Raw genomic sequence first — 14987 nt, forward strand, 5'->3', positions numbered from 1 at the left:
TCTGGAGATCTACTTTTCAAATGACGAGCTCATTGAGATCTTCCAACGAAAAAACACCTGTATTCAGGGGCGGGAGGGGGCGTGGGCTGCGCAGGCAGGCCCCTCGCCCACAGTGCGATCGCCTGCATTGGTGCCTGTGTTCCAGTCCAGTGCGAGCCGCAAAAATGCTGCGAGCACTAATGTGCCTGCGTTCCGAGTGCGGGAGATCGCACTGAGGGTGATGTAATTGACTTCAATACAGTTCCACACCCCCTCCCGCACCGGAACGCACGGAGTCGGCCTGCTTACATTCCAGGTCCCGGCATCCTGTCCTCCCGTGGTGCTCGTGTGGCCGACGTTGCACATGGGGTGTCCCGCACCTTTCCATCGGCAGCGTCTGACACATTCAGCCGGCAGCCGCACGAGCACCACGGGAGCAGAGCCGTAGCCAGCTCCTTTTGCGCCTGAGGCCAGGAAAAAAAACGTTTTTTTTATTTATTTTTTATTTTCATTATTTATTTATTTTTTAAACTCTTGGGGGGGCTTCGGGGAAATATTAGGGGTCTAAAAAGGCGTGCACACTGGGTGAATGTGTGATTCAGCGATGTGAATATACGAGTGTCGGCACCGGGAGGCTCACTCACCTTCTTGTAGTTGTTGAGACACGCAGCATTACAGAAGCGCTTCTGCTGGCCCTCGTGGAACAAGTACTCCAGCGGCAGGCCCTTGTTGTAGATGTAGATGCCACAGTTGTCACAGCAGTTGGTTTTCAGGCCTTTGGTGGCACGGAACTTAGTGAAGCAAGTGTCGCTGCACAGCCGGTGGACTACGCTGCCATTGCTGACCTCGTGCTGAATCTGAGGAGCGACATGACATCAAACAAAATGGCGGAACACAAAACTACACAGCGCTGCCCCAAAAATAAGAACCAATTGTACTACTTAACGTGGATCTGAGCTAAAAACAGGGAAGGCTTCCACTCCTGACAACGGTGCACTTCCTGTGTCCAGGCACCCCTGATATCAGAGCACTTCCTGTGTCTAGGCACTCCTGATATCAGAGCACTTCCTGTGTCCAGGCACTCCTGATACCAGAGCACTTCCTGATACCAGAGCACTTCCTGTGTCCAGGCACTCCTGATATCAGAGCACTTCCTGTGTCTAGGCACTCCTGATACCAGAGCACTTTCTGTGTCTAGGCACTCCTGATACCAGAGCACTTCCTGTGTCCAGGCACTCCTGATACCAGAGCACTTCCTGTGTCCAGGCACTCCTGATACCAGAGCACTTCCTGTGTCTAGGCACTCCTGATACCAGAGCACTTCCTGTGCCTAGACACTCCCGATACCAGAGCACTTTCTGTGTCCAGGCACTCCTGATAATGGTTACATAGTTACATAGTATTTGAGGTTGAATAAAGACATTAGTCCATCAAGTCCAACCTATTTCCTGTGTCTAGGCACTCCTGATATCAAAGCACTTCCTGTGTCCAGGCACTCCTGATATCAGAGCACTTCCTGTGCCCAGGCACTCCTGATATCAGAGCACTTCCTGTGCCCAGGCACTCCTGATACCAGAGCACTTCCTGTGTCCAGGCACACCTATCAGTGCACTTTCTGCACTTGGGCACTCCTGATATTGGTGCATGCCAATCCTAACCTTCCTGTGCCTAGGCACTCCTGATCTCAGTGCAATGTCCTGGGTTGGACATGTGACGCACATCATGTGGCCAATACAAAGGAGGATGTGAACACGGAGGCCCTCAGAAGAAACCTTCATGCATGAAGACGGTTCTCACCTCGCCGCTCTTGTGGCAGATACTACATTTGATGATATCGGGAACATCGGTGGAGCTCTGGGTACTGGATCGGGGTTGGGCCTCGAAGAGGGAAAGGCACGCATTCGAGCAGAACTCCTGGAAGGACCCTGCAGGACCAGTCTGGGCAACCACCGAGTCTTTGGAGGTCCGGATGTCCCTGAAATACCATTATACAGGATTTATAACAGTCTGCAAAGCGCTTTACAATATAAAAGGAGACAGTACAGGAGGGTTGGGGGGCCCTGATCCAGAGAGCTTACAATCTAATAGGGAGGGGCAAGTGATATAAAAGGTCATCACTATGAGGGAGGAGTTTTTGGAGGATGTAGAAGTCCAGTTGTTAGGCACAGGTGGGATTGGCTTCCCAGAAGAGATAAGTGTTCAGGTGGACAGAGTTGGAGATATCTGGGCAGATTGGGGGTAGGGAGTTCTAGAGAATGGGAGGGGCTCTGGAGAAGTTCTGGAGGACATGAGGTGACTGGGGAGTCCTAGAGGACGGGAGGGGCTCTGGAGAAGTCCTGGAGGTGAACATGGGAGGAGGTGACTAGGGAGTTCGAGGATGGGAGAGGCTCTGGAGAAGTCCTGGAGGACAGAAGGTGACTAGGGAGTTCTAGAGGATGGGAGGAGCTCTGGAGAAGTCCTGGAGGAGAACATGGGAGGAGGTGACAAGGGAGTTCCAGAGGAATGGAGAGGCTCTGGCGAAGTTCTGGAGGAGAACATGGGAGGAGGTGACAAGGGAGTTCCAGAGGATGGGAGAGGCTCTGGAGAAGACCTGGAGGTGAACATGGGAGAGGCTCTGGAGAAGACCTGGAGGTGAAAATAGGAGGAGGCGACTAGGGAGCTGTAGAGGCTCTGGAGAAATGCTGGAGGTGAACATGGGAGGAGGTGACAAGGGAGTTCCAGAGGATGGGAGAGGCTCTGGAGAAGTCCTGTAGGAGAACATGGGAGGAGGTGACAAGGGAGTTATAGAGGATGGGAGGGGCTCTGGAGAAGACCTGGAGGAGAAAATGGGAGGAGGTGACAAGGGAGTTATAGAGGATGGGAGGGGCTCTGGAGAAGACATGGAGGAGAACATGGGAGGAGGTGACAAGGGAGTGCCAGAGGATTGGAAAGGCTCTGGAGAAGACCTGGAGGTGAACATGGGAGGAGGTGACAAGAGGGTGAGAGAGAAGGGGGTCCTGGGAACCCTAGAACCCCAGCATGCATCATATGATGAGGTTACCACCCGCAATGGCGGCAAGGACAGGGCGAGGTGCGATGCGCGGCCACTTACTTCTTACAGAAAGTACAAATCTTCTTGCAAAGCGGTTTCTTGGAGAAGGTGGTGAGACACGTGGAGGAGCAGAAGAGCTGCGGCAGACCCTTGCGCTGATAGGCGGTCTGTCCTTTCTGCAGAGGCGTGCGGCACTGGGCACAAGACATCTTGGTGAGAGTTGGCTTCGGAGGCCGCGGCGGCACTTGGTTGCGCAGAGACATGCGCGTCGGGCGCTTTGGAGCGCTGCGGTTGGGAACGAAGTCCAACACTCCTGATACCAGAGCACTTCCTGTGCCTAGACACTCCCGATACCAGAGCACTTTCTGTGTCCAGGCACTCCTGATAATGGTTACATAGTTACATAGTATTTGAGGTTGAATAAAGACATTAGTCCATCAAGTCCAACCTATTTCCTGTGTCTAGGCACTCCTGATATCAAAGCACTTCCTGTGTCCAGGCACTCCTGATATCAGAGCACTTCCTGTGCCCAGGCACTCCTGATATCAGAGCACTTCCTGTGCCCAGGCACTCCTGATACCAGAGCACTTCCTGTGTCCAGGCACACCTATCAGTGCACTTTCTGCACTTGGGCACTCCTGATATTGGTGCATGCCAATCCTAACCTTCCTGTGCCTAGGCACTCCTGATCTCAGTGCAATGTCCTGGGTTGGACATGTGACGCACATCATGTGGCCAATACAAAGGAGGATGTGAACACGGAGGCCCTCAGAAGAAACCTTCATGCATGAAGACGGTTCTCACCTCGCCGCTCTTGTGGCAGATACTACATTTGATGATATCGGGAACATCGGTGGAGCTCTGGGTACTGGATCGGGGTTGGGCCTCGAAGAGGGAAAGGCACGCATTCGAGCAGAACTCCTGGAAGGACCCTGCAGGACCAGTCTGGGCAACCACCGAGTCTTTGGAGGTCCGGATGTCCCTGAAATACCATTATACAGGATTTATAACAGTCTGCAAAGCGCTTTACAATATAAAAGGAGACAGTACAGGAGGGTTGGGGGGCCCTGATCCAGAGAGCTTACAATCTAATAGGGAGGGGCAAGTGATATAAAAGGTCATCACTATGAGGGAGGAGTTTTTGGAGGATGTAGAAGTCCAGTTGTTAGGCACAGGTGGGATTGGCTTCCCAGAAGAGATAAGTGTTCAGGTGGACAGAGTTGGAGATATCTGGGCAGATTGGGGGTAGGGAGTTCTAGAGAATGGGAGGGGCTCTGGAGAAGTTCTGGAGGACATGAGGTGACTGGGGAGTCCTAGAGGACGGGAGGGGCTCTGGAGAAGTCCTGGAGGTGAACATGGGAGGAGGTGACTAGGGAGTTCGAGGATGGGAGAGGCTCTGGAGAAGTCCTGGAGGACAGAAGGTGACTAGGGAGTTCTAGAGGATGGGAGGAGCTCTGGAGAAGTCCTGGAGGAGAACATGGGAGGAGGTGACAAGGGAGTTCCAGAGGAATGGAGAGGCTCTGGCGAAGTTCTGGAGGAGAACATGGGAGGAGGTGACAAGGGAGTTCCAGAGGATGGGAGAGGCTCTGGAGAAGACCTGGAGGTGAACATGGGAGAGGCTCTGGAGAAGACCTGGAGGTGAAAATAGGAGGAGGCGACTAGGGAGCTGTAGAGGCTCTGGAGAAATGCTGGAGGTGAACATGGGAGGAGGTGACAAGGGAGTTCCAGAGGATGGGAGAGGCTCTGGAGAAGTCCTGTAGGAGAACATGGGAGGAGGTGACAAGGGAGTTATAGAGGATGGGAGGGGCTCTGGAGAAGACCTGGAGGAGAAAATGGGAGGAGGTGACAAGGGAGTTATAGAGGATGGGAGGGGCTCTGGAGAAGACATGGAGGAGAACATGGGAGGAGGTGACAAGGGAGTGCCAGAGGATTGGAAAGGCTCTGGAGAAGACCTGGAGGTGAACATGGGAGGAGGTGACAAGAGGGTGAGAGAGAAGGGGGTCCTGGGAACCCTAGAACCCCAGCATGCATCATATGATGAGGTTACCACCCGCAATGGCGGCAAGGACAGGGCGAGGTGCGATGCGCGGCCACTTACTTCTTACAGAAAGTACAAATCTTCTTGCAAAGCGGTTTCTTGGAGAAGGTGGTGAGACACGTGGAGGAGCAGAAGAGCTGCGGCAGACCCTTGCGCTGATAGGCGGTCTGTCCTTTCTGCAGAGGCGTGCGGCACTGGGCACAAGACATCTTGGTGAGAGTTGGCTTCGGAGGCCGCGGCGGCACTTGGTTGCGCAGAGACATGCGCGTCGGGCGCTTTGGAGCGCTGCGGTTGGGAACGAAGTCCTCGTCGTTTGGATCGTCCACCATGGCGTCCGAGTCTTCATCAGAAATCTGCACTGTAGATCACCAACAGGAAATGTCACAGGAAAGAAACAAACCGAACACCCCGGGGCCCCAAATGACGGACACGAGTCTGAGGGGCCACTTCATAAGGAGGACGCTGCCGGCCTCATGACCCTCACCTGACCTCTGCAGAGCACCAGATCAAACACCCCCCAAAGAATGTGTAGAAGATGAACACTTACTGCTGTCCTGGGGGGCGCGGATACTCTCCTCAGCTCGGAGACTTTCAGATCTGCGCGTCCTCTCTCTACGCATCGGTTCCTACACACAACATAACCATCAAAATGTATCTCACACCTCATCTGACCTCCGTCCTTATATCCGACCTCCGTCCTTATATCTGACCTCCCCTTCAGTCTTATGTCTGACCTCCGTCCTCCCCTTCAGTCTTATGTCTGACCTCCGTCCTCCCCTTCAGTCTTCTGTCTGACCTCCGTCCTCCCCTTCAGTCTTCTATCTGACCTCCGTCCTCCCCTTCAGTTTTCCATATAAAACTCATAAAAAGATCTCTAGAGCCCAAGTATAAACTATTGCATTATAAAATGTGTTTTTATTTGCAGCCAGCAGGTGGCGCTGTCGGCTCGTCACCCGGTGTGAATAGTGAGTGTATAACACGATAGAACATCTTCCAAATAAACATGGTAATCAGAGCGCCCACCAACATTTAACCCTTTCCTGACCCCGGGGTAACCCATTAACGGATGACAAACAAAATCTGGCAGCATGTCCCCTCCCCCCCGGCCAGACGCCGACCCCACCCCCCTCTCTGGTCAGACGCCGACCCTTCCCCTCTGGTCAGACGCCGACCCCACCCCCCTCTCTGGTCAGACTCTGGTCAGACGACGACCCCTCCCCTCTGGTCAGACGACGACCCCTCCCCTCTGGTCAGACGACGACCCCTCCCCTCTGGTCAGACGACGACCCCTCCCCTCTGGTCAGACGACGACCCCTCCCCTCTGGTCAGACGACGACCCCTCCCCTCTGGTCAGACGACGACCCCTCCCCTCTGGTCAGACGACGACCCCTCCCCTCTGGTCAGACGACGACCCCTCCCCTCTGGTCAGACGACGACCCCTCCCCTCTGGTCAGACGACGACCCCTCCCCTCTGGTCAGACGACGACCCCTCCCCTCTGGTCAGACGCCGACCTCTCCCCTCTGGTCAGACGCTGTCCCACCCAAACAACATCATAGGTCAGAGACTCTTACCAGAGATTTGTCCTCTTCAGAGGCCTTGTCATCCGGACCGTCATCTGTGGAGGAAGAGGGAAATCGATGAGACCCGTCATGTCTGTCACAATAACGAGGAGAAATATAGAAACATGCCTCTGCTTCCCTCTATTCCAGACTCTCCCCTCCACCCCATGTGATTGACAGCTCGGCCACCCAATGCTATCACCACGAGTGACCTTTTCATTCATTGGATGGAGGCTGAGCATCACGTGGGCGTTACCTAGAGGGATGTTAGTAACAGTGCATCCCTACCTATCATGTTCCTTTAACTGACATCGTTTGCATATGGAAAAAAAAAATACACCAAAAAATATTACTTTGTATCTCTCTATCTCCCTCTGATCAATGTTTATAAACAATGTTACTTTGTATCTCTCTATCTCCCTCTGATCAATGTCTATAAACAATGTTACTTTGTATCTCTCTATCTCCCTCTGATCAATGTCTATAAACAATGTTACTTTGTATCTCTCTATCTCCCTCTGATCAATGTCTATAAACAATGTTACTTTGTATCTCTCTATCTCCCTCTGATCAATGTCTATAAACAATGTTACTTTGTATCTCTCTATCTCCCTCTGATCAATGTCTATAAACAATGTTACTTTGTATCTCTCTATCTCCCTCTGATCAATGTCTATAAACAATGTTACTTTGTATCTCTCTATCTCCCTCTGATCAATGTCTATAAACAATGTTACTTTGTATCTCTCTATCTCCCTCTGATCAATGTCTATAAACAATGTTACTTTGTATCTCTCTATCTCCCTCTGATCAATGTCTATAAACAATGTTACTTTGTATCTCTCTATCTCCCTCTGATCAATGTCTATAAACAATGTTACTTTGTATCTCTCTATCTCCCTCTGATCAATGTCTATAAACAATGTTACTTTGTATCTCTCTATCTCCCTCTGATCAATGTCTATAAACAATGTTACTTTGTATCTCTCTATCTCCCTCTGATCAATGTCTATAAACAATGTTACTTTGTATCTCTCTATCTCCCTCTGATCAATGTCTATAAACAATGTTACTTTGTATCTCTCTATCTCCCTCTGATCAATGTCTATAAACAATGTTACTTTGTATCTCTCTATCTCCCTCTGATCAATGTCTATAAACAATGTTACTTTGTATCTCTCTATCTCCCTCTGATCAATGTCTATAAACAATGTTACTTTGTATCTCTCTATCTCCCTCTGATCAATGTCTATAAACAATGTTACTTTGTATCTCTCTATCTCCCTCTGATCAATGTCTATAAACAATGTTACTTTGTATCTCTCTATCTCCCTGTGATCAGCGGAGGAGGAGGATACACGCGCTCGGTATATACGATGTAGGGATAAGGGAAGACTGTACTCACCGGGTTTGGTGCCAGATTCCTCGTCCGCTTCCTTCGCATCCTTCGAGGAGGATTGTTCATCTTTGATGGCCGATTCGGAATCTGTGCTGATGCTGCGTTCAGGGTTGATGGGAACGGTAGTACGAGGTTTCAGTGTGGGTCGTAGCCTCATCCTCCGTGGGAAGGTCTGGCTGGGCTGCGGTGAGTCGGCTTGTTTTTCGGGGGGCTCGCCCGCCGCTTTTTCTTCCGGCAGACAGCTGTTCTTCTCCCCGGTCTCCGAGGCGATGCGATCCCCGTTCTCTTCTATGTGTTGTGATCGGCGGCTCTTCGGCCGCTCTCCTTCCGGCTTCTTAACTATTTCCTCACCTACAAATACCACGTCGTCTTTGCCGTCAGTGGTCAGTGGGTCCTCGGAGTTCTCAGCTTGGGGGGCGGGTTCTTTTTTAACTGCCTTCAGGTCTCCTCTGGTTTTCATGTTGGCTTTAGTTTCCTTGTCTTTGGTGAGCTCCTCCCCGGTCTGCGTGCTCTCAGTAACGTCGTCCACGTGGTGGTTCTCGGACTCTTTACCCTCATCGCACTCCATGCTAGTGGACGGGCTGGGGACACGGAGGGGGGAAGGACACCGGCTCGGAGATTGTTCTCGGTTACAAGGTTCCCACTGGTGGATGTTCTGGAGTCAGGTGATGAAGTTGAGCTTTTTCTTCCGGCAGACAGCTGTTCTTCTCCCCGGTCTCCGAGGCGATGCGATCCCCGTTCTCTTCTATGTGTTGTGATCGGCGGCTCTTCGGCCGCTCTCCTTCCGGCTTCTTAACTATTTCCTCACCTACAAATACCACGTCGTCTTTGCCGTCAGTGGTCAGTGGGTCCTCGGAGTTCTCAGCTTGGGGGGCGGGTTCTTTTTTAACTGCCTTCAGGTCTCCTCTGGTTTTCATGTTGGCTTTAGTTTCCTTGTCTTTGGTGAGCTCCTCCCCGGTCTGCGTGCTCTCAGTAACGTCGTCCACGTGGTGGTTCTCGGACTCTTTACCCTCATCGCACTCCATGCTAGTGGACGGGCTGGGGACACGGAGGGGGGAAGGACACCGGCTCGGAGATTGTTCTCGGTTACAAGGTTCCCACTGGTGGATGTTCTGGAGTCAGGTGATGAAGTTGTGACCATTAAAATGAGACCACAGAGACGTGGCCAACCTGGAAGAGGAGAGAGCCGGGTTATAATACGCAACGTGGACCCCCAATGTAAGGAGCATTCTTCCCACTGACCCCCAATCCAAGGAGCATTCTTCCCACTGTCCCCCAATGTAAGGGACATTCTCCCCCCACTGACCCCCAATGTAAGGGACATTCTCCCCCCACTGACCCCCAATGTAAGGGACATTCTCCCCCCACTGACCCCCAATGTAAGGGACATTCTCCCCCCACTGACCCCCAATGTAAGGGACATTCTCCCCCCACTGACCCCCAATGTAAGGGACATTCTCCCCCCACTGACCCCCAATGTAAGGGACATTCTCCCCCCACTGACCCCCAATGTAAGGGACATTCTCCCCCCACTGACCCCCAATGTAAGGGACATTCTCCCCCCACTGACCCCCAATGTAAGGGACATTCTCCCCCCACTGACCCCCAATGTAAGGGACATTCTCCCCCCACTGACCCCCAATGTAAGGGACATTCTCCCCCCACTGACCCCCAATGTAAGGGACATTCTCCCCCCACTGACCCCCAATGTAAGGGACATTCTCCCCCCACTGACCCCCAATGTAAGGGACATTCTCCCCCCACTGACCCCCAATGTAAGGGACATTCTCCCCCCACTGACCCCCAATGTAAGGGACATTCTCCCCCCACTGACCCCCAATGTAAGGGACATTCTCCCCCCACTGACCCCCAATGTAAGGGACATTCTCCCCCCACTGACCCCCAATGTAAGGGACATTCTCCCCCCACTGACCCCCAATGTAAGGGACATTCTCCCCCCACTGACCCCCAATGTAAGGGACATTCTCCCCCCACTGACCCCCAATGTAAGGGACATTCTCCCCCCACTGACCCCCAATGTAAGGGACATTCTCCCCCCACTGACCCCCAATGTAAGGGACATTCTCCCCCCACTGACCCCCAATGTAAGGGACATTCTCCCCCCACTGACCCCCAATGTAAGGGACATTCTCCCCCCACTGACCCCCAATGTAAGGGACATTCTCCCCCCACTGACCCCCAATGTAAGGGACATTCTCCCCCCACTGACCCCCAATGTAAGGGACATTCTCCCCCCACTGACCCCCAATGTAAGGGACATTCTCCCCCCACTGACCCCCAATGTAAGGGACATTCTCCCCCCACTGACCCCCAATGTAAGGGACATTCTCCCCCCACTGACCCCCAATGTAAGGGACATTCTCCCCCCACTGACCCCCAATGTAAGGGACATTCTCCCCCCACTGACCCCCAATGTAAGGGACATTCTCCCCCCACTGACCCCCAATGTAAGGGACATTCTCCCCCCACTGACCCCCAATGTAAGGGACATTCTCCCCCCACTGACCCCCAATGTAAGGGACATTCTCCCCCCACTGACCCCCAATGTAAGGGACATTCTCCCCCCACTGACCCCCAATGTAAGGGACATTCTCCCCCCACTGACCCCCAATGTAAGGGACATTCTCCCCCCACTGACCCCCAATGTAAGGGACATTCTCCCCCCACTGACCCCCAATGTAAGGGACATTCTCCCCCCACTGACCCCCAATGTAAGGGACATTCTCCCCCCACTGACCCCCAATGTAAGGGACATTCTCCCCCCACTGACCCCCAATGTAAGGGACATTCTCCCCCCACTGACCCCCAATGTAAGGGACATTCTCCCCCCACTGACCCCCAATGTAAGGGACATTCTCCCCCCACTGACCCCCAATGTAAGGGACATTCTCCCCCCACTGACCCCCAATGTAAGGGACATTCTCCCCCCACTGACCCCCAATGTAAGGGACATTCTCCCCCCACTGACCCCCAATGTAAGGGACATTCTTCTCACTGACCTCCAATGTAAGGGACATTCTTCCCACTGACCCCCAATGTAAGGAACATTCTTTTAATGGCCACCGATGTCTTGTAGAGCTGTGGCAGATGAAGAACCTCCAGGTGTGTTGGATACTAGTTTTCCTGCTCTGTGGTTTCACCTACTGGCCCCTATAGGATAGCGATGTAGGGCCAGTGGGAGGGACCACAGAGGGGAAACCAGGGGTCCCACATTTCTGAAGGCGTCAGATGCAGAATGTACCTCCAGAAAGTAGATTTATGGAAGGATTGGTGGGACAGGGCCACGTTATTTTTGAAGGTTTGTAGGAAGGATTCCATTTAAAGTAAATCTACAGATGAATAAACCTCTTCCTGAGACAGGAGGGAACACCCACTGCGGCCACTGACACCGTTCCAATGAAAGGAAGTCCTCAAGGACATTTCTAGGAGCGCTGACCTCCTGGGTCCACCTCAAGGCTCATTGATTCATCCTGCTGACCTCCTCGGTCCACCTCAAGGCTCGCCAACTCCTCCTGGATCCACCTCAAGGCTCACTAATTCCTCCTGCTGACCTCCTGGATCCACCTCAAGGCTGACTAATTCCTCCTGCTGACCTCCTCGGTCCACCTCAAGGCTCGCCAACTCCTCCTGGATCCACCTCAAGGCTCACTAATTCATCCTGCTGACCTCCTGGATCCACCTCAAGGCTCGCCGAGTCCTCCTGCTGACCTCCTGGGTCCACCTCAAGGCTCAGTGATTCCTCCTGCTGACCTCCTGGGTCCACCTCAAGGCTCGCCGATTCCCCTTACTGACCTCCTGGGTCCACCTCAAGGCTCGCCAACTCCTCCTGCTGACCTCCTGGATCCACCTCAAGGCTCACTAATTCCTCCTGCTGACCTCCTGGATCCACCTCAAGGCTCACCAACTCCTCCTGCTGACCCCCTGGGTCCACCTCAAGGCTCACTGATTCCTCCTGCTGACCTCCTGGGTCCACCTCAAGGCTCACCGATTCCCCCTGCTGACCTCCTGGATCCACCTCAAGGCTCACCGATTCCTCCTGCTGACCCCCTGGGCCCACCTCAAGGCTCACCGATTCCTCCTGCTGACCTCCTTGTTCCACCTCAAGGCTCAGCGATTCCTCCTGACGTCCTGGGTCCACCTCAAGGCTCACCGATTCCTCCTGCTGACCTCCTGGCTCCACCTCAAGGCTCACCGATTCCTTCTGCTGACCCACTGGGCCCATCTCAAGGCTCACCGATTCCTCCAGCTGACCTCCTGGGTCCACCTCAAGGCTCGGCGATTCCTCCTGCTGACGTCCTGGGTCCACCTCAAGGCTCACCGATTCCTCCTGCTGACCTCCTGGGTCCACCTCAAGCCTCACTAATTCCTCCTGCTGACCTCCTGGGTCCACCTCAAGGCTCACCGATTCCTCCTGCTGACCTCCTGGGTCCACCTCAAGGCTCACCGATTCCCCCTGCTGACCTCCTGGATCCACCTCAAGGCTCACCGATTCCTCCTGCTGACCCCCTGGGCCCACCTCAAGGCTCACCGATTCCTCCTGCTGACCTCCTTGTTCCACCTCAAGGCTCAGCGATTCCTCCTGACGTCCTGGGTCCACCTCAAGGCTCACCGATTCCTCCTGCTGACCTCCTGGCTCCACCTCAAGGCTCACCGATTCCTCCTGCTGACCCCCTGGGCCCATCTCAAGGCTCACCGATTCCTCCAGCTGACCTCCTGGGTCCACCTCAAGGCTCGGCGATTCCTCCTGCTGACGTCCTGGGTCCACCTCAAGGCTCACCGATTCCTCCTGCTGACCTCCTGGCTCCACCTCAAGGCTCACCGATTCCTTCTGCTGACCCACTGGGCCCATCTCAAGGCTCACCGATTCCTCCAGCTGACCTCCTGGGTCCACCTCAAGGCTCGGCGATTCCTCCTGCTGACGTCCTGGGTCCACCTCAAGGCTCGGCGATTCCTCCTGCTGACCTCCTGGGTCCACCTCAAGGCTCGGCGATTCCTCCTGCTGACGTCCTGGGTCCACCTCAAGACTTATAGATTCCTCCTGTTGACCTCCTGGGTCCACCTCAAGGCTCGCCGAGTCCTCCTGCTGACCTCCTGGGTCCACCTCAAGGCTCACCGATTCCTCCTGGGTCCACCTCAAGGCTCACCGATTCCTCTTGCGGACCCCCTTGTTCCACCTAAAGGGCCACCGATTCCTCCTGCTGACCTCCTGGGTCCACCTCAAGGCTCGCCGATTCCCCATGCTGACCTCCTGGTTCCACCTCAAGGCTCGCCAACTCCTCCTGCCGACCTCCTGGATCCACCTCAAGGCTCACTAATACCTCCTGCTGACCTCCTGGATCCACGTCAGGGCTCACTAATTCCTCCTGCTGACCTCCTCGATCCACCTCAAGGCTCGCCAACTCCTCCTGCTGACCACCTGGATCCACCTCAAGGCTCACTGATTCCTCCTGCTGACCTCCTCGATCCACCTCAAGGCTCGCCAACTCCTCCTGCTGACCTCCTGGATCCACCTCAAGGCTCACCGATTCCTCCTGCTGACCTCCTTGTTCCACCTCAAGGGTCACCGATTCCTCCTGCTGACCTCCTTGTTCCACCTCAAGGCTCACTGATTCCTCTTGCTGACCTCCTGGGTCCACCTCAAGGCTCACTAATTCCTCCTGCTGACCTCCCGGGTCCACCTCAAGGCTCACTGATTCCTCTTGCTGACCTCCTGGGTCCACCTCAAGGCTCACTAATTCCTCCTGCTGACCTCCTGGGTCCACCTCAAGGCTCACGGATTCCTCATTCCTCCTGCGGACCTCCTGGGTCCACCTCAAGGCTCGCCGATTCCCCTTGCTGACCTCCTGGGTCCACCTCAAGGCTCGCCAACTCCTCCTGCTGACCTCCTCGAGCCACCTCAAGGCTCACTAATACCACATGCTGACCTCCTGGATCCACGTCAAGGCTCACTAATTCCTCCTGCTGACCTCCTCAAGGCTCGACAACTGCTCCTGCTGACCCCCTGGGTCCACCTCAAGGCTCACCGATTCCCCCTGCTGACCTCCTGGGTCCACCTCAAGGCTCGCCAACTCCTCCTGCTGACCACCTGGATCCACCTCAAGGCTCACTGATTCCTCCTGCTGACCTCCTGGATCCACCTCAAGGCTCACCAACTCCTCCTGCTGACCCCCTGGGTCCACCTCAAGGCTCACTGATTCCTCCTGCTGACCTCCTGGGTCCACCTCAAGGCTCACCGATTCCCCCTGCTGACCTCCTGGATCCACCTCAAGGCTCACCGATTCCTCCTGCTGACCCCCTGGGCCCACCTCAAGGCTCACCGATTCCTCCTGCTGACCTCCTTGTTCCACCTCAAGGCTCAGCGATTCCTCCTGACGTCCTGGGTCCACCTCAAGGCTCACCGATTCCTCCTGCTGACCTCCTGGCTCCACCTCAAGGCTCACCGATTCCTTCTGCTGACCCCCTGGGCCCATCTCAAGGCTCACCGATTCCTCCTGCTGACCTCCTGGGTCCACCTCAAGGCTCGGCGATTCCTCCTGCTGACGTCCTGGGTCCACCTCAAGACTTATAGATTCCTCCTGTTGACCTCCTGGGTCCACCTCAAGGCTCGCCGAGTCCTCCTGCTGACCTCATGGGTCCACCTCAAGGCTCGCCGAGTCCTCCTGCTGACCTCCTGGGTCCACCTCAAGGCTCGCCGAGTCCTCCTGCTGACCTCATGGGTCCACCTCAAGGCTCGCCGAGTCCTCCTGCTGACCTCATGGGTCCATAGGACATGGTAAGGTTGGGGTCACACAGAGTGTTGAGGTGCACCATACATGTTTTGGTGCCATTCATGGACAACCCAACCCATCGGAGCTGCCACCATGTTGTTCCCAAAAAAAGAGTGGGAGGGGCTTCCTGTGCGTGATCAACATCCAGGTGTGAAGCCGACCTAATGATGGGAAGAACCACCACACTGAGGG

The 14987-nt window shown here is 54.4% G+C and overlaps 2 protein-coding genes across 2 annotated transcripts in view; both read right to left on the reverse strand.

Annotated features, from left to right (window-relative positions):
* Nucleotides 1-8576, reverse strand: part of ZMYM3 (zinc finger MYM-type containing 3) — a 25674-nt gene extending 17098 nt beyond the window's left edge. The window contains exons 1-6 of the mRNA XM_018574719.1: nt 8014-8576; nt 6621-6664; nt 5596-5674; nt 5109-5406; nt 3815-3992; nt 624-836 (exon numbers count right to left, since the gene is read on the reverse strand). Coding sequence (XP_018430221.1) covers nt 624-836; nt 3815-3992; nt 5109-5406; nt 5596-5674; nt 6621-6664; nt 8014-8575 — 1374 coding nt within the window. The 5' untranslated portion in view covers nt 8576. The remainder of the gene's footprint in view (nt 1-623; nt 837-3814; nt 3993-5108; nt 5407-5595; nt 5675-6620; nt 6665-8013) is intronic.
* A 2944-nt stretch (nt 8577-11520) lies between these two features.
* Nucleotides 11521-14987, reverse strand: part of LOC108802865 (golgin subfamily A member 6-like protein 6) — a gene marked incomplete at its 5' end in the record, with an annotated part of 5795 nt that continues 2328 nt past the window's right edge. The window contains 8 exons of the mRNA XM_018574720.1: nt 11521-11655; nt 11972-12366; nt 12448-12657; nt 12739-13119; nt 13232-13528; nt 13610-13910; nt 13995-14155; nt 14237-14645. Coding sequence (XP_018430222.1) covers nt 11521-11655; nt 11972-12366; nt 12448-12657; nt 12739-13119; nt 13232-13528; nt 13610-13910; nt 13995-14155; nt 14237-14645 — 2289 coding nt within the window. The remainder of the gene's footprint in view (nt 11656-11971; nt 12367-12447; nt 12658-12738; nt 13120-13231; nt 13529-13609; nt 13911-13994; nt 14156-14236; nt 14646-14987) is intronic.

This window comes from Nanorana parkeri, unplaced genomic scaffold (genome assembly GCF_000935625.1).
Source record: "Nanorana parkeri isolate BGI_ZX_2015 unplaced genomic scaffold, ASM93562v1 scaffold3183, whole genome shotgun sequence".
NCBI classification, from domain to species: domain Eukaryota; kingdom Metazoa; phylum Chordata; class Amphibia; order Anura; family Dicroglossidae; genus Nanorana; species Nanorana parkeri.